The 21,784-nt window shown below is 47.9% G+C and overlaps 1 protein-coding gene across 1 annotated transcript in view; it reads left to right on the forward strand.

Annotated features, from left to right (window-relative positions):
- Positions 1–335: 335 nt before the first annotated feature.
- Positions 336–21,784, forward strand: part of RBBP4 (RB binding protein 4, chromatin remodeling factor) — a 63,827-nt gene continuing 42,378 nt past the window's right edge. The window contains exon 1 of the mRNA XM_069223385.1: positions 336–703. Within this exon, the coding sequence (XP_069079486.1) occupies positions 688–703 (16 nt within the window). The 5' untranslated portion in view covers positions 336–687. The remainder of the gene's footprint in view (positions 704–21,784) is intronic.

Consider the following 21,784-nt stretch of genomic DNA (forward strand, 5'->3'; position numbering starts at 1 on the left):
TGAAATTACGAAAATGTCCCACATAGCAATCTGAAACCTTGGCAGCTATGAAAGCGCAGGACTGGGCACGTGACGCCCAAATGCCACAAATGCCCGATGCCATAAAGTGACAACCATATTGTGTTGGCATAAAAACACGGCATGGGCGTCAAACTACTCGTGCGTACTGTGAGGCTCTACAAAATAAAATTGTGAAAAATAATTACAAGAATTTAGTTGTAGTCTTTCTTCCATCTCTTAGACCGAGCGAAGTTACTTTCTGATACCACAAGACCCGCCATGCCCCGTTCAGCGCGCTCGGCCCGCCCCCTCGGGTGACAGCCTGGTTTTCGATTGGACGATGGGTCATCATTGCTCTAGGTTGGCGCGAAGGTGTCCTGAACGACGCGCGGGAGCGGGCTGCGGACAATAGAGCACCGGAGAGGGATAGAGTGCCGCCGCCGCCGTGGAGACACCTGACATCCGGGCACACAGGTCCGTGTTTACTGTACGACACACAGCTTTCGGGCACCGGGCACGATCCGCACTTTATATCCGGGCTCGGACGTTGCAACAGCAGGTACACCCGGCGCGGTTCCCGCCGCCGGTACCCGAGGCAGCAGCGCGCCCGTCCGAGGCCGCCCGCACAGACCGAAGCTGGAGGAAGGCAGTCCCGCCCCCCGGAGACCGAGGCACGGCGGGGGCGGCATGGCGGATAAGGAAGGTAAGGGTTAGGCCAAGGCAGTGGAAGAAGTGCTCTGGCTGCTGAGGTTGGAGTCGCATGGTCTCGGCGGAGTGTGGAGATACAGGGGTGGCCTGTGGCGGGGACGCCGGGGTTGGGTTCACGAGAGAGGCACAGGGAGCGAGGAGGGATGTTGAGGGGGCTATCGGGGCCGTAAGTAAGAACTAACTCTATGCAGAAACGCGGGATCATAAGCGAGGAGGGGTTGGCGGGAGGGAGGTGTTTCGGTGGAGTACAGTCATCTGATGGCCATACGTTTCAGCCCCTTTATTAAGTGTGGATAGGAAGCAAGAAATGCACGTGGTTCTCACTGCGCAGTTTGAGGATTTGTGTTTTTCTTATTTGTTCCGATCATTGTGTTTCCTATTAGGCTATGTAGTTCGTGTACTAGGTTTCGGTTTCTGTTATTAACAGAAAAGGGTAGTGTAGAGGAAGTCACTGTGTTGTCGCTAACAGCTTCTAAAGATAATGCGGATACGAGAATCTTTTATTTTTTTCTTCATCTAATGACAAGAGCGTGCTAATGTTGCTGGCTTATGTATCACGCAGACCTATCCTCATACATGCCAATATTTTACAACAGGAAAGTGATATATTATGGAAAGCAAATCCGGGTAATATATTGTCCCCATTGACATCTGTTGAAGTAGTCAATTTCAGACGGGAAACGGCTATAGTAAAGCCATTTTGGCTTCAAAATTCGTTATTCTCCCGCTTGAGTCGGATGTGTTGCCGGTGTCCTTATATGGCGAAATAAAGCGGATTGGTTGTCATGGACACCTAATCGCAAAAATGATATGGGGTAGCAGAAATAACCTCGCGTACTTCTTGAACTTAATGACATCTTATGACCCTTGATCCTTATTTTTTTCCAGGAGGTCATATCACACCACCTGAATTCTGACATCACAGTAATTGACCACAGAAGTGCCATAATAACTACATGTTAAATATCACAACACAAATGTCTCTTTTAGATACCACTTACAAAACGTTAATGACTTGATCTATCAAATACTTGCCCTGAATTGTAGTGAACTAGTAAAGCGAGTGTGCCGCACCTCTTCTAGGGGGATATGCACCCTCCCACCCACCAGAACATTTTGAAGTGAATGGGGTCAAATTGTGCATTTCATTTTAAAGCATACTTTTCACATACGTTTGTTAATTCAGATCCTTTTGTGGTGTGGCAAGCCGATTAAAAACTAAACTCTCCAGACGTTGACCCCACTCGTTTTTTTCTTCTTCAAAATGTGCAGTGGGTGCTGTAGTTTCTTAGGACTGTGAGCATTAGGGCGGACTCAATGAAGGGATTACTCAATCATTCTCGGAGGTGTAAAGGTGTGGTCATTTATGGTTACGGGAAAACGAGGAGTCAGTTTAATGCTTTATGCTGAGGAGTAGATGTTGACTACAAGCTCTCTGTGTGTGGCATGTTCTTGTGCGGACTGGGGAGGACATGACCGGTACCCCCCATATGTCAAAAAATTACTGCATGTGCCAGGGCCAGGATTTTGTCATAGGTGCTTCCATATGCCATGGGTTCTCCTTTATATCAAAAGTTAGCTAAAATATGCCAGTGGCAAAATGTTGTCACTTACACGGTTCTTTTTATGTCACAAAAATCACACCGGATCTCAGAGGCAGCATTTTATAAGTTTGTTCTCCTTTATGTTAAGGATTACCTCCAATGTGCTAGCATCATCATTTTGGCACAGGTACCCTACGCAAGAGATTTCCTCAAGTATGCCATTGTTTTTCCATGGGTGTCCCATGTGCTAAGAGTTCCCTTCAGTGTGCTAGTATTTTGTCACAGGTGTCTGTCATGCAGGTGTGAATTGCCTCACCTTTGCTTGCTCCAGTATTTTGCCATGGGTCTCTGACACAAGACTTAACATAATTCTTCCATTTACAACAGACTCCGGGGGCGGAATAACACATGCACTCACTCTTACTCATTCACACTGAAGAATCACTCAAACTCATACCTGACTCACTTTCACTCATACACAATCTCACACGTGAGCACGTTCTCACCCGTAAGCATGCATAAAACATACATTTTTAAATACATTTTTACTTACCTTAGCTTCCCTATTGCGTTGTCAGAAAAAATTTGAAGAGTGGTTAAAGCACCTAATGACTGAGTAGTACAAGACCATTAATTGATCTAGATGTTACTAAATTATTTAGGAACACTTGATCAGTTTCTCATCTGCCTTGAAGGCCTTGTTACTTTGCACTTTAGGCAGACGTGATTAGCTGTTCGAGAAAATGCCAGTAGTTGTGGATGGGCAAGAAGTAGCCATCCCAGAATGTTTTTATTTTTTATTTTTTAATAGATTTTATAGCATATTAAAGTACAGTTACAATGTAGACTGCCTTGAGTCGTCATCACTGCAAAAATGGTGACTCCATTATTAACAAGGTGCTTATAGCAATGTCAATTCCCTTGAACATCCTACCCTATCCACCGTATGAGTCAGAGCTACGCAGTGTGAGATCTTCCAAGCCTTTTACTCTAGTTGCCTTTCTCATGTTGTAAATTGCATGAGTTCTCCTGTCTAGTGTATTATTTTGTAGCAAGTGTCATCGAAATTCTAGGTGTGCATAAGTGGCACCTCAACTGTGAGGGAGCCGCCTGCCCAGACGAGGCTCCCTGTGACAAAGGGTCTGGGTCCATCAGGCTTACCCACAAGCACATCCCAAGTGCGGGCAGTTTCCGTAGTTCCTATTCAACGTCGTGCCTCCCACAACAGTACAGTCCCCTCATAACTCGCCCATCTCCCAAATTCCCTGCACCAAGTAGAAACCCTCTCCCCCACCTCTAACCTTCCAGTGTCGAAAATGTTCACATTTTGCTAACAGTAGCGCTAGGTCCTGAAACCTGCTAATAACTTATTTTTTTTCCCTTAGTTTTGGGGGAACCAGTGAAACAAGCATTGGGGACTTCCCTTTGAATGACGTTTGAAACTGCTTGTGTGACCTCCCAAAATGTGTGCAGCAAAGGGCAGAACCACAACATGTGGTGGAGCTATGCTCCCACCAAACCATACAAGCTGCATCCGTTGAGTGGAAATACTTATTGATACACCCGTGGTCTAGTAAACACTGTGGAGCACATGGATATTAATCACTTTAAACCTGGCATTACTAGAGACTTTCAGACTTTCTCCAGAATAGTTTCCCAGTAGTTCTTAAGGCTTCTAGATTCTCTTCCCACTGGGCCCTCAGTGTCTTAAGAGGCTGGGGTGTGTCTTCTCTCTCTGCTCAAAATGATCATGTAACTGCTTTATAGGTACCTGAAGAGAGTGCTAGGTATTGACAGCATTTATGATGTCGAGGCTCAGAAGAGCCCGAATTCCAGTGCTTGCGGAAGGCCGTCATTATCTCCAAGTGAAACAAGTGGCTTTGCTATGTCAGTCTGCTCTAAACTATTTGAACAAGAGGAGCACCGTCTCCCAGAACAGATCACCCACCCTACCAGCTCCAGCAGTTGTCACCTCCTCCCAGTTGTCGTCCATGTGGTGAGACCCTTAACATTTTCATTGCTAAGTCTGGCAAGTAATGGATCTGAGTATGTGTCCTCCTAAGACACTGGATCCAAAATCTCCGAATGACTGAACTCTCTAGTCCCTTTTGACAAGAGACAGCCTGTTATCTACAAGACTCTGGTAAGTGCTTCTAGGTCCGAGACTAAGGGGCCCACCACTTTCCCCGGAGTTTGTCTGCCCGCCAGCCACTGCGTATACCGTTGTAGTTGAGCCATTAAATAGTATGCCTTGAAGTCCGGGACAGCCTGCGTCAGCCGGTGTTGTAAAGTGGACAGCCACTCTCCTCGAGCCTGGGCCCCAAAGGAAGGCAATGATCAGGAAGTTCAGTTTCCGAAAGTTACCTGGGCGCCCAGAGCAGGAGCATCCCAAAAAAAAAAAAAAGGATAAATGGCAGGGGAGCGTCCCCATCATCAGCAGCGCCACAAGGCCCATTACCGATAATGGTAGTGTCTTGCAAAGATCCATATGTGTCTTCAGTTTCTCACTGCTAGGCCCCAATTCCCATCTAATAGATCAGTCCGGGCATGAAAAATGTAGACACCCCCCACCCCCACCCACGAGGCTCGCACTGGAGGCCTTCTTCTGTTGTACCTGGTAGGGAATAAAGGTGTTATTATTATTATAATATATATATATATATTTTTTTTTTTGGCCTGTTGACCTTCAGGCCCAAGAGGGACCCAAATTTCTCTAGAATGTCCTTGGCCCCTTTGATGTCTCCCTTTGTATCATTAAGAAAGATGAGGGAGCAACCCTGTCCTGTGCTCCAATGTGTAGCTATCTGATATAGTCTGGCTCGTGCAGACTCTGGTTAATGGGTCCATATATAATAACCTAGTCCTGGATACGAAGCCCCACCCAGGTGCATATGCATCATGACGCTATATAGAAAGCCCCACTCCACGCTGTCAAATGCGGTTTTGATGTCGATAGGGAAAATAGTTGCCTTCTCCCTATAAATAGGTGGTGTCTACCAGTAGCGTCAGTTGCCTTACATTTAAAGTGGCATTTCTCACAGGGATGAATCCTGCCAGGTCTGGGTGTTTTATAAAAATAAATGGAATGCGAACACAAGACCCCCACCTTGGTAAGTGCAGTGTGTAGAGGGGAACTGGGAGTACTAGAAAACCAGAGGTAAGTATCACAGTATCCTCCAGCGACCAGAAAAGCAGGAGTAAATCAGTTGAATTTCCCCCAAACCACTCAAAAGGAAGAAAAAGAAGACACCCAGACAAGACTGCAAGAAACCAGTGGTGGATTCCTGAAGAGAGGGGACCAAGTCCCAAGAGTGGTGTCCAGGAGGAGTAGGAGCTACTACCCACCCAGCTGTACTTGCAGGAGTTGGTTGATAGTGTTGAAGATCAGGTCAGCACTCCAGTCCTGGGGCCGGAGAAGAGTTCCCGAGGGGTGCATAATGTCCCACGCTGGGATGAAGATTGCAGGCTGGTGTCTCTGCAGGATTTCCACCAACAAGCCTTGGCAAAGGCAAATTGGCGGTTGGTGGAAAAATGTTGCTGCCGGGGACCAAGAGGGCTCAACGCGGGGGGGGGAAGCGAAAGGGACCCTCACAACACAGAGCCCACAGGAGTCCAACAGGATGGAGACACAGAAGTTGCAGAAGGAGCCCATGCAGCACTGCAGAAAGAGATCCCTCGCCACAGGAAAGCCACACAGAGGGCTGTGTGTCGCAGGGAGGAGAGCCTTGGCTGCTGCAAGCGGTGCAGTGCACTGGGGTACTGTCCTGCGTGGGAAGGCAAGGTCTTACCTCTGCCAAAGTTGGACAGCTGGCAGAGAGGACCAAGAGGACTACTCTGGACCACCACCTATGATGCAGGATCCATGCAGCCCAGGATGAGAGGAGATCCATGCAGCAATTCGTCGTTGCAATAGGTGCCTGTGGATGCATGGGAGTGACTCCTTCACTCAAGGGAGATTCCTTCTTCCTTCTCATGCAGACTAAAGACTTGCCGCCCTCCGAGGATGCACAGCTGGGGAAATGTTGTAGAAGCTGGAAGGAGCTGTGGAAACAATGTTGCAAGAAGAGTCTTCGTGGATGCAGCTTGTCTGTTCCTGGAGGGTCCAGTCGCAGTTCCAGTGGCTAGAAGTCAAAGTAGAGGTTGCAGAAGAGTACTGCTGGAATCTTGCAAGCCGAATCTGAGGACCCACCCAAGAGAGAGACCCTAAAGATCCCTGAAACGGGGATTGGACAGCTAGCCAGGTGACTACCTAGCAGGAGGGGGCTCTGATGTCACCTGCCTTGCCCGGCCAGGCCCCTCAGATGCTCCCAGAGGTTCCTGCTAACCTTGGGTTCAAGATAGCAGAACCCAGGGACCCTTTGGAAGAGCTCTGGGCACCACCCCTAGGGTGATGATAGACAGGGGAGTTATCACTCCCCTTTCCGTTGTCCAGTTTTGCACCAGAGCAGGGACTTTGGGGGGGGGGGGGGGGATGGGGGCTTCAAAGCATACCATGCTGCCCTTCAAAACATACCAATGGTTTGGAGAGGCTACCCCTCCCAAGCCAGTCACACCTATTTCCAAAGGTGGGAGGCTACCTCTCCCAAAAGAAATCCTTTGTTCTGACTTCCTGAGTTTGATCAGATCAAGCAGTAGGAGGGCTGTCTGAGGGGTGGCATCAGCTTGGGCTGCCCAGAAAACCCTAGAAGACTGGTGGTAGCAATGCTGGGGGTCTTCTAAGGAGCCCCCAGAGAGCATGGGATCAATACTTGCAATATTATTTGGGTATGATTCCGACATGTGTGATACCAAACATGCCTAGGTTTGGAGTTAGGTCACTACCTATGTCCAGCTCCATCAAGCTGTGTTCAGCACATGCATAAAAGAAGTCCAGGAAAAATGGGACCGAAACTTGTGAGGGCACTCCCACACAGGTACTTGCACTCTGGGCTAGGGGGGGTTGCTATAGGTTGACTTACAGTGACCTGGTGCAGGGACCTGTAATGATGAGTGCGTGCACACTTTCACTCAAACTGCAGAGGCAGGCCTGCAGAACATTTAGCATGGGCTCCCCATGGGTGACATAATACATGCTGCAGCCCATGGGGATCCTCTGGTACCCTAATGCTCGGGGTACCATATACGGGGGACTTACATTGGAGGGGGACCAGTATGCCAAATGTAGGGAGAAAAAGGTTATAGCAACCATTTTTATAAGAAGACCGCATAATCACTGAGGTCTTGGTTAGCAGGATCTCAGTGATCACATTCAAAAACACTGACAAACATGCAAAAAGTGGGGGTAACCATGCTAGAAAAAGGCTTCTTTCCTACAGAGATCTTGTCCAAAATTAAGATGTGTTTGAGAATAAGTTGGTAGCAGTTAAATACTAGAAGCATAACATTGTTTTTAAAACACTGTTATTGTTAGACATAAGGCAAGGGATGTGCTTTTTGATGGTTACAAAGAAGGTAAAAATGCTCAAACCTGTCTCTCATTGCGTGATTGAACCACTCAAGGCACTGGGGTAGCTGGCTCTGATTGTAATTCCTAAGAAGGCCACTGATAATTGATGTTTTGTGTAGACCTATATTGTCTAAACCACAATATTGTAATGGATTGTTTTTCTTCTTCCAAACACAAAAGAAATTGCACTATTTCTCAAGGATGACTAGTAATTCTTATTTAGATTTGCCTTCAAATCCACCTTCATCATGAATCCAAATAACTCCGTGTTTGAATTCTCTTGTCTGCCGTTCAAGATATTCTCTGCAGCCATCGTCTGTTGCATCATAACAGGTGCTAAAGGAGCAGGAGTAAGTTATGTTTTTTTCCATGATCACATCTTAATTTTTTGCTTTACGACTAATTAACATAATATGGTGGTGAAAAGAGTTTTGCGCAGTTTGCTATTGTGTGAATAATAGTGCACAGGGACAAATAAAGACCCAGTAGAGGAGGTGGAATAAAGGACTATTACCTTCTGATGGAAAGAAGCATAACAAGTGTCTGATACCATCAAAAGGTCAATAGAATAGGCACGGATTTTAACTCCTTTTGTCATAATTAAGAAAACTGCTGTTACTGTAGATGCCTGGACAACAGATATGGATGCAGTGCTTTCTCAGCTTCATGGCAGCAAGGAGAAAACTGTGGCCTTTGCCTCCCATGTCTTAACAGAAAAGGATGCTTTGGCAGTAGTCTGGGGTTCTGAATTTTGGGCATGCATTTGGTGGTGCAAAAATCATTCTCAGGGCAGACCACAAACCATTCCTCGGAATCTTAAAACCTGATGGCACTGACAATATTCTGCAAGGATAGCTGGATTGGCAGTTGGGTTGCAAAGTTTCACCTGTGAATTGAAATACATCTTGGGTTGGCATAACCAACAGATGATTGACTCACGCCTACACTACACGAGTGAAATGCAAGAAGAATTTATGGGGAATGAGTTTGCCACACTCTGTGATGGATGGTTTTGGTGGTACAATTGCTAAAGAAGGTGTCGGCCGTGAGTGAGGGTATGAAGGTTGTGACGATGTGGTGCACCAAGGCAGAGGGACTTGAGCTCCAGTGATGCAGGAGGCTGCCAGACCTTATTATAAAGTTTTGTGCTAAATTACTTTTTGGGTCGTTTATGACTGTGGGAGGAGGTAAGTTTTTGCCTTTTTTCCAGGCTGTGAGAGACAATCTCGTCCTTTTTCACCCATTACTGGTACCTTGCACAAACCCATATGAAAAGTTGGGGCAAGGAATTTTTTTTGATGCCCTGCCCTTGACGAATAGATTTCCAAAAGAGTGATTGAGTATAAAAATCTGCTTGAAAAGACTTAACATAGGTGGCAGGGTTTCTCCATTACATTCAAGCTCATTGAGTCTCTTAGGTCATTATTTGTTCAGATTTAACTTGCCCTTTGGTTGAAATCTCAGAACATATATGTAGGAAGTTGGCTCTGTATGTGCTATTTCAAAGTAAGGAATAGCATGCACAGAGTCCAAGGGTTCCCCTTAGAGGTAAAATAGTGGTAAAAATAGATAATACTAATGCTCTATTTTGTGGTAGTGTGGTCGAGCAGTAGGCTTATCCAAGGAGTAGTGTTAAGCATTTGTTGCACATACACAAGACAATAAATGAGGTACACACACTCAGAGACAAATCCAGCCAATAGGTTTTTATATAGAAAAATATCTTTTCTTAGTTTATTTTAAGAACCACAGGTTCAAATTCTACATGGAATAGCTCATTCGAAAGGTATTGCAGGTAAGTACTTTAGGAACTTCAAATCATCAAAATTGCATGTATACTTTTCAAGTTATTGACAAATAGCTGTTTTAAAAGTGGACACTTAGTGCAATTTTCACAGTTCCTGGGGGAGGTAAGTTTTTGTTAGTTTTACCAGGTAAGTAGGACACTTACAGGGTTCAGTCCTTGGTCCAAGGTAGCCCACCGTTGGGGGTTCAGAGCAACCCCAAAGTCACCACACCAGCAGCTCAGGGCCGGTCAGGTGCAGAGTTCAAAGTGGTGCCCAAAACACATAGGCTAGAATGGAGAGAAGGGGGTGCCCCGGTTCCGGTCTGCTTGCAGGTAAGTACCCGCGTCTTCGGAGGGCAGACCAGGGGGGTTTTGTAGGGCACCGGGGGGGACACAGGTCCACACAGAAATTTCACCCTCAGCGGCGCGGGGGCGGCCGGGTGCAGTGTAGAAACAAGCGTCGGGTTCGCAATGTTAGTCTATGAGAGATCTCGGGATCTCTTCAGCGCTGCAGGCAGGCAAGGGGGGGATTCCTCGGGGAAACCTCCACTTGGGCAAGGGAGAGGGACTCCTGGGGGTCACTTCTCCAGTGAAAGTCCGGTCCTTCAGGTCCTGGGGGCTGCGGGTGCAGGGTCTCTCCCAGGCGTCGGGACTTTAGGTTCAAAGAGTCGCGGTCAGGGGAAGCCTCGGGATTCCCTCTGCAGGCGGCGCTGTGGGGGCTCAGGGGGGACAGGTTTTGGTACTCACAGTATCAGAGTAGTCCTGGGGTCCCTCCTGAGGTGTTGGATCGCCACCAGCCGAGTCGGGGTCGCCGGGTGCAGTGTTGCAAGTCTCACGCTTCTTGCGGGGAGCTTGCAGGGTTCTTTAAAGCTGCTGGAAACAAAGTTGCAGCTTTTCTTGGAGCAGGTCCGCTGTCCTCGGGAGTTTCTTGTCTTTTCGAAGCAGGGGCAGTCCTCAGAGGATGTCGAGGTCGCTGGTCCCTTTGGAAGGCGTCGCTGGAGCAGGATCTTTGGAAGGCAGGAGACAGGCCGGTGAGTTTCTGGAGCCAAGGCAGTTGTCGTCTTCTGGTCTTCCTCTGCAGGGGTTTTCAGCTAGGCAGTCCTTCTTCTTGTAGTTGCAGGAATCTAATTTTCTAGGGTTCAGGGTAGCCCTTAAATACTAAATTTAAGGGCGTGTTTAGGTCTGGGGGGTTAGTAGCCAATGGCTACTAGCCCTGAGGGTGGGTACACCCTCTTTGTGCCTCCTCCCAAGGGGAGGGGGTCACAATCCTAACCCTATTGGGGGAATCCTCCATCTGCAAGATGGAGGATTTCTAAAAGTTAGTCACCTCAGCTCAGGACACCTTAGGGGCTGTCCTGACTGGCCAGTGACTCCTCCTTGTTATTCTCATTATTTTCTCCGGCCTTGCCGCCAAAAGTGGGGCCTGGCCGGAGGGGGCGGGCAACTCCACTAGCTGGAGTGTCCTGCTGGGTTGGCACAAAGGAGGTGAGCCTTTGAGGCTCACCGCCAGGTGTGACAATTCCTGCCTGGGAGAGGTGTTAGCATCTCCACCCAGTGCAGGCTTTGTTACTGGCCTCAGAGTGACAAAGGCACTCTCCCCATGGGGCCAGCAACATGTCTCGGTTTGTGGCAGGCTGCTAAAACTAGTCAGCCTACACAGATAGTCGGTTAAGTTTCAGGGGGCACCTCTAAGGTGCCCTCTGTGGTGTATTTTACAATAAAATGTACACTGGCATCAGTGTGCATTTATTGTGCTGAGAAGTTTGATACCTAACTTCCCAGTTTTCAGTGTAGCCGTTATGGTGCTGTGGAGTTCGTGTTTGACAGACTCCCAGACCATATACTCTTATGGCTACCCTGCACTTACAATGTCTAAGGTTTTGTTTAGACACTGTAGGGGTACCATGCTCATGCACTGGTACCCTCACCTATGGTATAGTGCACCCTGCCTTAGGGCTGTAAGGCCTGCTAGAGGGGTGTCTTACCTATACTGCATAGGCAGTGAGAGGCTGGCATGGCACCCTGAGGGGAGTGCCATGTCGACTTACTCGTTTTGTCCTCACTAGCACACACAAGCTGGCAAGCAGTGTGTCTGTGCTGAGTGAGAGGTCTCCAGGGTGGCATAAGACATGCTGCAGCCCTTAGAGACCTTCCTTGGCATCAGGGCCCTTGGTACTAGAAGTACCAGTTACAAGGGACTTATCTGGATGCCAGGGTCTGCCAATTGTGGATACAAAAGTACAGGTTAGGGAAAGAACACTGGTGCTGGGGCCTGGTTAGCAGGCCTCAGCACACTTTCAATTGTAAACATAGCATCAGCAAAGGCAAAAAGTCAGGGGGCAACCATGCCAAGGAGGCATTTCCTTACACAACCCCCCCCCCCAAACGAAAGAGGATGAGACTAACCTTTCCCAAGAGAGTCTTCATTTTCTAAGTGGAAGAACCTGGAAAGGCCATCTGCATTGGCATGGGCAGTCCCAGGTCTGTGTTCCACTATAAAGTCCATTCCCTGTAGGGAGATGGACCACCTCAACAGTTTAGGATTTTCACCTTTCATTTGCATCAGCCATTTGAGAGGTCTGTGGTCAGTTTGAACTAGGAAGTGAGTCCCAAAGAGGTATGGTCTCAGCTTCTTCAGGGACCAAACCACAGCAAAGGCCTCCCTCTCAATGGCACTCCAACGCTGCTCCCTGGGGAGTAACCTCCTGCTAATGAAAGCAACAGGCTGGTCAAGGCCATCATCATTTGTTTGGGACAAAACTGCCCCTATCCCATGTTCAGAGGCATCAGTCTGCACAATGAACTGCTTAGAATAATCTGGAGCTTTTAGAACTGGGGCTGAGCACATTGCTTGTTTCAGGGTGTCAAAGGCCTGTTGGCATTCCACAGTCCAGTTCACTTTCTTGGGCATTTTCTTGGAGGTGAGTTCAGTGAGGGCTGTCACAATGGATCCATATCCCTTCACAAACCTCCTGTAATACCCAGTCAAGCCAAGGAATGCCCTGACTTGAGTCTGGGTTTTTGGAGCTACCCAGTCCAGAATAGTCTGGATCTTGGGTTGGAGTGGCTGAACTTGGCCTCCACCTACAAGGTGTCCCAAGTAAACCACAGTTCCCTGCCCTATCTGGCACTTGGATGCCTTGATAGAGAGGCCTGCAGATTGCAGAGCCTTCAAAACCTTCCCCAGGTGGACCAGGTGATCCTGCCAGGTGGAGCTAAAGACAGCAATATCATCAAGATAAGCTGTGCTAAAGGACTCCAAGCCAGCAAGGACTTGATTCACCAACCTTTGGAAGGTGGCAGGGGCATTCTTTAAACCAAAGGGCATAACAGTAAACTGATAATGCCCATCCGGTGTGGAGAATGCTGTCTTTTCTTTTGCTCCAGGTGCCATTTTTATTTGCCAGTACCCTGCTGTCAAGTCAAAGGTACTTAGAAATTTGGCAGCACCTAATTTGTCTATGAGCTCATCAGCTCTTGGAATTGGATGAGCATCCGTCTTGGTGACAGAATTGAGCCCTCTGTAGTCCACACAAAACCTCATCTCTTTCTTTCCATCTTTGGTGTGAGGTTTGGGGACTAAGACCACTGGGCTAGCCCAGGGGCTGTCAGAGCGCTCAATCACTCCCAATTCCAGCATCTTGTGGACTTCCACCTTGATGCTTTCCTTAACATGGTCAGACTGTCTAAAGATTTTGTTCTTGACAGGCATGCTGTCTCCTGTGTCCACATCATGGGTACACAGGTGTGTCTGACCAGGGGTTAAGGAGAAGAGTTCAGGAAACTGTTGTAGGACTCTCCTACAATCAGCTTGCTGTTGGCCAGAGAGGGTGTCTGAGTAGATCACTCCATCTACTGTGCCATCTTTTGGGTCTGATGACAAAAGATCAGGGAGAGGTTCACTCTCTGCCTCCTGATCCTCATCTGTTACCATCAACAGATTCACATCAGCCCTGTCATGGAAGAGCTTAAGGCGGTTCACATGGATCACCCTCTTGGGGCTCCTGCTTGTGCCCAGGTCCACCAGGTAGGTGACCTGACTCTTCCTTTCTAGTACTGGGTAAGGGCCACTCCATTTGTCCTGGAGTGCCCTGGGAGCCACAGGCTCCAGAACCCAGACTTTCTGCCCTGGTTGGAACTCAACCAGTGCAGCCTTTTGGTCATACCAAAACTTCTGGAGCTGTTGGCTGGCCTCAAGGTTTTTGGTTGCCTTTTCCATGTACTCTGCCATTCTAGAGCGAAGGCCGAGTACATAGTCCACTATGTCCTGTTTAGGCTCGTGGAGAGGTCTCTCCCAGCCTTCTTTAACAAGGGCAAGTGGTCCCCTTACAGGATGACCAAACAGAAGTTCAAAGGGTGAGAATCCTACTCCCTTCTGTGGCACCTCTCTGTAAGCGAAAAGCAGACATGGCAAGAGGACATCCCATCTCCTTTTGAGCTTTTCTGGGAGCCCCATGATCATGCCTTTTAATGTCTTGTTGAATCTCTCAACCAAGCCATTAGTTTGTGGATGGTATGGTGTAGTGAATTTATAAGTCACTCCACACTCATTCCACATGTGCTTTAGGTATGCTGACATGAAGTTGGTACCTCTGTCAGACACCACCTCCTTAGGGAAACCCACTCTGGTAAAGATACCAATGAGGGCCTTGGCTACTGCAGGGGCAGTAGTCGACCTAAGGGGAATAGCTTCAGGATACCTGGTAGCATGATCCACTACTACCAGGATATACATATTTCCTGAGGCTGTGGGAGGTTCCAGTGGACCAACTATGTCCACACCCACTCTTTCAAAGGGAACCCCCACCACTGGAAGTGGAATGAGGGGGGCCTTTGGATGCCCACCTGTCTTACCACTGGCTTGACAGGTGGGGCAGGAGAGGCAAAACTCCTTAACCATGTTGGACATATTGGGCCAGTAGAAGTGGTTGACTAACCTCTCCCACGTCTTGGTTTGTCCCAAATGTCCAGCAAGGGGAATGTCATGGGCCAATGTTAGGATGAACTCTCTGAACAGCTGAGGCACTACCACTCTCCTAGTGGCACCAGGTTTGGGGTCTCTGGCCTCAGTGTACAGGAGTCCATCCTCCCAATAGACCCTATGGGTTCCATTTTTCTTGCCTTTGGACTCTTCAGCAGCTTGCTGCCTAAGGCCTTCAAGAGAGGGACAGGTTTCTTGTCCCTTACACAGCTCCTCCCTGGAGGGTCCCCCTGGGCCTAAGAGCTCAACCTGGTAAGGTTCAAGCTCCAAAGGCTCAGTTCCCTCAGAGGGCAGAACTTCTTCCTGAGAAGAGAGGTTCCCTTTCTTTTGCTGTGTTGCAGTTGGTTTCCCAACTGACTTTCCTGTTCTCTTGGTAGGCTGGGCCATTTTTCCAGACTCCAGCTCTACTTTTTCACCCTGTGCCTTGCATTGTGCTCTTGTTTTCACACACACCAGTTCAGGGATACCCAGCATTGCTGCATGGGTTTTTAGCTCTACCTCAGCCCATGCTGAGGACTCCAGGTCATTTCCAAGCAGACAGTCCACTGGGATATTTGAGGAGACCACCACCTGTTTCAGGCCATTGACCCCTCCCCATTCTAAAGTAACCATTGCCATGGGATGTACTTTTCTCTGATTGTCAGCGTTGGTGACTGTGTAAGTTTTTCCAGTCAGGTATTGGCCAGGGGAAACCAGTTTCTCTGTCACCATGGTGACACTGGCACCTGTATCCCTCAGGCCCTCTATTCTAGTCCCATTAATTAAGAGTTGCTGTCTGTATTTTTGCATGTTAGGCGGCCAGACAGCTAGTGTGGCTAAATCCACCCCACCCTCAGAAACTAGAGTAGCTTCAGTGTGAACCCTGATTTGCTCTGGGCACACTGTTGATCCCACTTGGAGACTAGCCATACCAGTGTTACCTGGATGGGAGTTTGGAGTGGAACCCTTCTTGGGACAGGCCTTGTCTCCAGTTTGGTGTCCATGCTGTTTACAGCTATGACACCAGGCCTTTTTGGGATCAAAGTTTTTACCCTTGTACCCATTGTTTTGTGAAGAGGCTCTGGGCCCACCCTCCTGTGCAGGTTTTTGGGGGCCTGTAGAAGACTCTTTACTATTTTTAGTTTTGGTTGTCTCATCACCCTTCTGCTGGGGAGTCTTTGTGACCCCTTTCTTTTGGTCACCCCCTGTTGAAGTCTTGGACACCCTTGTCTTGACCCAATGGTCCGCCTTCTTTCCCAATTCTTGGGGAGAAATTGGTCCTAGGTCTACCAGATGCTGATGCAGTTTATCATTGAAACAATTACTTAACAGGTGTTCTTTCACAAATAAATTGTACAGCCCATCATAATTACTTACACCACTGCCTTGAATCCAACCATCTAGTGTTTTCACTGAGTAGTCAACAAAGTCAACCCAGGTCTGGCTCGAGGATTTTTGAGCCCCCCTGAACCTAATCCTGTACTCCTCAGTGGAGAATCCAAAGCCCTCAATCAGGGTACCCTTCATGAGGTCATAAGATTCTGCATCTTGTCCAGAGAGTGTGAGGAGTCTATCCCTACACTTTCCTGTGAACATTTCCCAAAGGAGAGCACCCCAGTGAGATCTGTTCACTTTTCTGGTTACACAAGCCCTCTCAAAAGCTGTGAACCATTTGGTGATGTCATCACCATCTTCATATTTAGTTACAATCCCTTTGGGGATTTTCAACATGTCAGGAGAATCTCTGACCCTATTTATGTTGCTGCCACCATTGATGGGTCCTAGGCCCATCTCTTGTCTTTCCCTCTCTATGGCTAGGATCTGTCTTTCCAAAGCCAATCTTTTGGCCATCCTGGCTAACTGGATGTCCTCTTCACTGGAGTTATCCTCAGTGATTTCAGAGTTGTTGGTCCCTCCTGTGAGGGAACCAGCATCTCTGACTATTATTTGTGGAGTCAGGGCTTGAGAAGCCCTGCTCTCCCTAAGTAGGACTGGAGGGGGGGAATTTCCCTCCAAGTCACTATCTTCATCCTCTGAGTTGCCATCCTCAGAGGGGTTGGCCTTTTCAAACTCTGCCAAAAGCTCCTGGAGCTGTACTTTGGTAGGTTTGGGGCCCATTGCTATTTTCTTTAGTTTACAGAGTGACCTTAGCTCTCTCATCTGTAGATGGAGGTAAGGTGTGGTGTCGAGTTCCACCACATTCACATCTGTGCTAGACATTATGCTTCTAAAAGTCGGAATACTTTTTAAGAAACTAAAACTGGTTCTAGAATCTAATTCAAACTTTTAACAAACTTTTAAACTCTAAAAGAAATGCTAAACAGGATCTAACACAAGGCCCTAGCAGGTCCTTTAAGAATTTAGAAAACTTTTCAAATTGCAAAAATCAATTTCTAATGACAATTTTGGAATTTGTCGTGTGATCAGGTATTGGCTGAGTAGTCCAGCAAATGCAAAGTCTTGTACCCCACCGCTGATCCACCAATGTAGGAAGTTGGCTCTGTATGTGCTATTTCAAAGTAAGGAATAGCATGCACAGAGTCCAAGGGTTCCCCTTAGAGGTAAAATAGTGGTAAAAATAGATAATACTAATGCTCTATTTTGTGGTAGTGTGGTCGAGCAGTAGGCTTATCCAAGGAGTAGTGTTAAGCATTTGTTGCACATACACAAGACAATAAATGAGGTACACACACTCAGAGACAAATCCAGCCAATAGGTTTTTATATAGAAAAATATCTTTTCTTAGTTTATTTTAAGAACCACAGGTTCAAATTCTACATGGAATAGCTCATTCGAAAGGTATTGCAGGTAAGTACTTTAGGAACTTCAAATCATCAAAATTGCATGTATACTTTTCAAGTTATTGACAAATAGCTGTTTTAAAAGTGGACACTTAGTGCAATTTTCACAGTTCCTGGGGGAGGTAAGTTTTTGTTAGTTTTACCAGGTAAGTAGGACACTTACAGGGTTCAGTCCTTGGTCCAAGGTAGCCCACCGTTGGGGGTTCAGAGCAACCCCAAAGTCACCACACCAGCAGCTCAGGGCCGGTCAGGTGCAGAGTTCAAAGTGGTGCCCAAAACACATAGGCTAGAATGGAGAGAAGGGGGTGCCCCGGTTCCGGTCTGCTTGCAGGTAAGTACCCGCGTCTTCGGAGGGCAGACCAGGGGGGTTTTGTAGGGCACCGGGGGGGACACAGGTCCACACAGAAATTTCACCCTCAGCGGCGCGGGGGCGGCCGGGTGCAGTGTAGAAACAAGCGTCGGGTTCGCAATGTTAGTCTATGAGAGATCTCGGGATCTCTTCAGCGCTGCAGGCAGGCAAGGGGGGGATTCCTCGGGGAAACCTCCACTTGGGCAAGGGAGAGGGACTCCTGGGGGTCACTTCTCCAGTGAAAGTCCGGTCCTTCAGGTCCTGGGGGCTGCGGGTGCAGGGTCTCTCCCAGGCGTCGGGACTTTAGGTTCAAAGAGTCGCGGTCAGGGGAAGCCTCGGGATTCCCTCTGCAGGCGGCGCTGTGGGGGCTCAGGGGGGACAGGTTTTGGTACTCACAGTATCAGAGTAGTCCTGGGGTCCCTCCTGAGGTGTTGGATCGCCACCAGCCGAGTCGGGGTCGCCGGGTGCAGTGTTGCAAGTCTCACGCTTCTTGCGGGGAGCTTGCAGGGTTCTTTAAAGCTGCTGGAAACAAAGTTGCAGCTTTTCTTGGAGCAGGTCCGCTGTCCTCGGGAGTTTCTTGTCTTTTCGAAGCAGGGGCAGTCCTCAGAGGATGTCGAGGTCGCTGGTCCCTTTGGAAGGCGTCGCTGGAGCAGGATCTTTGGAAGGCAGGAGACAGGCCGGTGAGTTTCTGGAGCCAAGGCAGTTGTCGTCTTCTGGTCTTCCTCTGCAGGGGTTTTCAGCTAGGCAGTCCTTCTTCTTGTAGTTGCAGGAATCTAATTTTCTAGGGTTCAGGGTAGCCCTTAAATACTAAATTTAAGGGCGTGTTTAGGTCTGGGGGGTTAGTAGCCAATGGCTACTAGCCCTGAGGGTGGGTACACCCTCTTTGTGCCTCCTCCCAAGGGGAGGGGGTCACAATCCTAACCCTATTGGGGGAATCCTCCATCTGCAAGATGGAGGATTTCTAAAAGTTAGAGTCACCTCAGCTCAGGACACCTTAGGGGCTGTCCTGACTGGCCAGTGACTCCTCCTTGTTATTCTCATTATTTTCTCCGGCCTTGCCGCCAAAAGTGGGGCCTGGCCGGAGGGGGCGGGCAACTCCACTAGCTGGAGTGTCCTGCTGGGTTGGCACAAAGGAGGTGAGCCTTTGAGGCTCACCGCCAGGTGTGACAATTCCTGCCTGGGAGAGGTGTTAGCATCTCCACCCAGTGCAGGCTTTGTTACTGGCCTCAGAGCGACAAAGGCACTCTCCCCATGGGGCCAGCAACATGTCTCGGTTTGTGGCAGGCTGCTAAAACTAGTCAGCCTACACAGATAGTCGGTTAAGTTTCAGGGGGCACCTCTAAGGTGCCCTCTGTGGTGTATTTTACAATAAAATGTACACTGGCATCAGTGTGCATTTATTGTGCTGAGAAGTTTGATACCAAACTTCCCAGTTTTCAGTGTAGCCGTTATGGTGCTGTGGAGTTCGTGTTTGACAGACTCCCAGACCATATACTCTTATGGCTACCCTGCACTTACAATGTCTAAGGTTTTGTTTAGACACTGTAGGGGTACCATGCTCATGCACTGGTACCCTCACCTATGGTATAGTGCACCCTGCCTTAGGGCTGTAAGGCCTGCTAGAGGGGTGTCTTACCTATACTGCATAGGCAGTGAGAGGCTGGCATGGCACCCTGAGGGGAGTGCCATGTCGACTTACTCGTTTTGTCCTCACTAGCACACACAAGCTGGCAAGCAGTGTGTCTGTGCTGAGTGAGAGGTCTCCAGGGTGGCATAAGACATGCTGCAGCCCTTAGAGACCTTCCTTGGCATCAGGGCCCTTGGTACTAGAAGTACCAGTTACAAGGGACTTATCTGGATGCCAGGGTCTGCCAATTGTGGATACAAAAGTACAGGTTAGGGAAAGAACACTGGTGCTGGGGCCTGGTTAGCAGGCCTCAGCACACTTTCAATTGTAAACATAGCATCAGCAAAGGCAAAAAGTCAGGGAACAACCATGCCAAGGAGGCATTTCCTTACAATATACATTATGCAGCCTTCTTTTTTCTTTTTATTTTTTTTATATTCCAGATGGGCTTGGGTTGTATTCATTTACTTTCACTAACCACAGGTAGCACCGTTAAGACTCTTAAAGGCATTAATTGTAGGGAAGGGATTCCGTTATATATTAACACATTCCGAAAGCAAAGAGGATCAGGGGAAAATTGTCTGGCACCTAACCCCTTGTGGAGCAGTCCACATTAGTGTTGCCTTGATGGGAAGATACTCTTCAGCCATCAAAAAAGTATATGTTCCCAGTTACGATGTACTCTAATGCATGCCTAATTTTGTTTCCTTTATTCCAAATTGGAATTTAAAACAATCTTCAGTCAAGGTACTGCCACACACCCAACACATGTTTTGAGGTACCACCACTTTTTCAAAGCCTGATCAAATTCAATTTCGGTATACAAATCCAGCAACCAAATTAGTAGCTCCCCCAGTCTCATTTTATAAATACTTTTGGCTTATCACCTCATTTTGTCTGCTTTCTCCTGCCTTTGATCATTCTGGTGTATGTTTTATAGTACTCCATCACTGGTCGCTCTGTTGTAATACTTGGGACACACCTTTATGCCATCACATCTTCAGACCATAGTGACGTCCTGGGCATTTTCTAGGCGTCTTGTTAAGACAAGGTGCAGAGGTTCAAAACATGGAGCATGAAACTGAGGAGTGACGGTTTGAGATCTCATCCAGGATGTGGATGGGCTGGGGTTAGGGAGGGTAGTCTGTCAGTTCCAGCAACTTGTCCTTGTAAGACTGTGAGGGTTACTTTGTAAAACTTTGGGTGGAGAGGCAATCCACTCCAGCAGACGTGCTTAGTGTTTCGATCTGTCGTAAGGGCAGCAGTAGAGTCTTGCATTATTATTAACATGTATCATGGGATCGAAAAATGCAAGGTCAGCTTATGTTGAATTCAGTCCTAGATCTGTTTGGAGCTGATTAATATGATCTTTATTGGTGGAGGTAGATTTTGTTATGCAGCTGACAGCCAGTTTTGAATGGAGGGGATATCAGTCTTTGACCAGGTCCCATGTCATTCTTTGAAAATGTCATGTAAAGTATTATCAATGGTGAGTTGTGACTACATATCTTGTAAAGCCTACTCAGGGTAGCTTCATTTAGAGGTTGCCGTTTTTCTGCTTTAAACATGGAATCATCCAGAACTTGGACAGTATGTGTAAGATGTTTTGACCTTACATAGTGGCTTCAGTGAAATGACTGGTGGTTCCTTAGTGCGGTCTTCTAGTTTCTCAATCAATCAGATATTTGTAGAGCGCGACTCATCACCTGTGCTGGTATTCAGGCCCTAGGAACAGGTCTTCACTCTAAAAGCTTGGTCTTGAGCCTTTTATTGAAACTGGTCATTATTGGGAGGGAGGGGAGAACAGAGGGGGAGGGAAGGAAGGGTGTTCCAGGCCTTGGAGGCAAGGCACGAGAAGGAGTGCCCTCTCGCGTGTGGCAGTGGCGAGTGCAGTGGGAATCTGCAAGGGCCAGGTAAGCAGGGGTTCCTGTGGGGGTCGAGGAAATTCAGATGTTGGTTCAGGTAGGCAGGTCCCTGGTCGTGGAGGGCTTTGTATGTGAGGAGCTTGAAGTAGCATCTCTTCTGGACCAGAACCAGCAGATGTCTTTCAGGTGCTGAGTGAGGTGGGCTCTCTTGGTCAGGTTTGAATCAGTCTGCGGGCTGCGTGAGTTCGGTGGTGGTGACTGCATAGAGTGCGTTGCCATGGTAAAGGTGGCTGGTAAAGAGGGCCTAAGTGACGGTCTTTCTAGTGTTGATGGGGAGCCATAGTTTAACACTTGGTTGATGTTTCGATTTTGATTGAGCTGATTTATAGAGATTTGTCATAGGCTTCATGAAGAGTTTGATATCTGTCGAACGGGCATGGTTTCTGTCATGTGTGAGATGTGAAGTAGCTTTCAAAGCAAATACTGCACCAGGAAGTAAATATTTAGTTCATTATTGGAATGAGTTTTTCACTGTTGGTGTGTTGTTTTTTTTTCCTTCTTCGTAAATGAATAGGGAAAGTACTTGTAGCACCAGTATGGTTTGTTAATGTCAATTGGCCATATTGGATGGCTGGTGAAGAATGGGTAAACAGAGGATCTGTTACTGCCCCCTGTATACCTTCTGATATTACTCTGAT

Source organism: Pleurodeles waltl, chromosome 3_1 (genome assembly GCF_031143425.1).
Source record: "Pleurodeles waltl isolate 20211129_DDA chromosome 3_1, aPleWal1.hap1.20221129, whole genome shotgun sequence".
Taxonomy (NCBI): Eukaryota; Metazoa; Chordata; class Amphibia; order Caudata; family Salamandridae; genus Pleurodeles; species Pleurodeles waltl.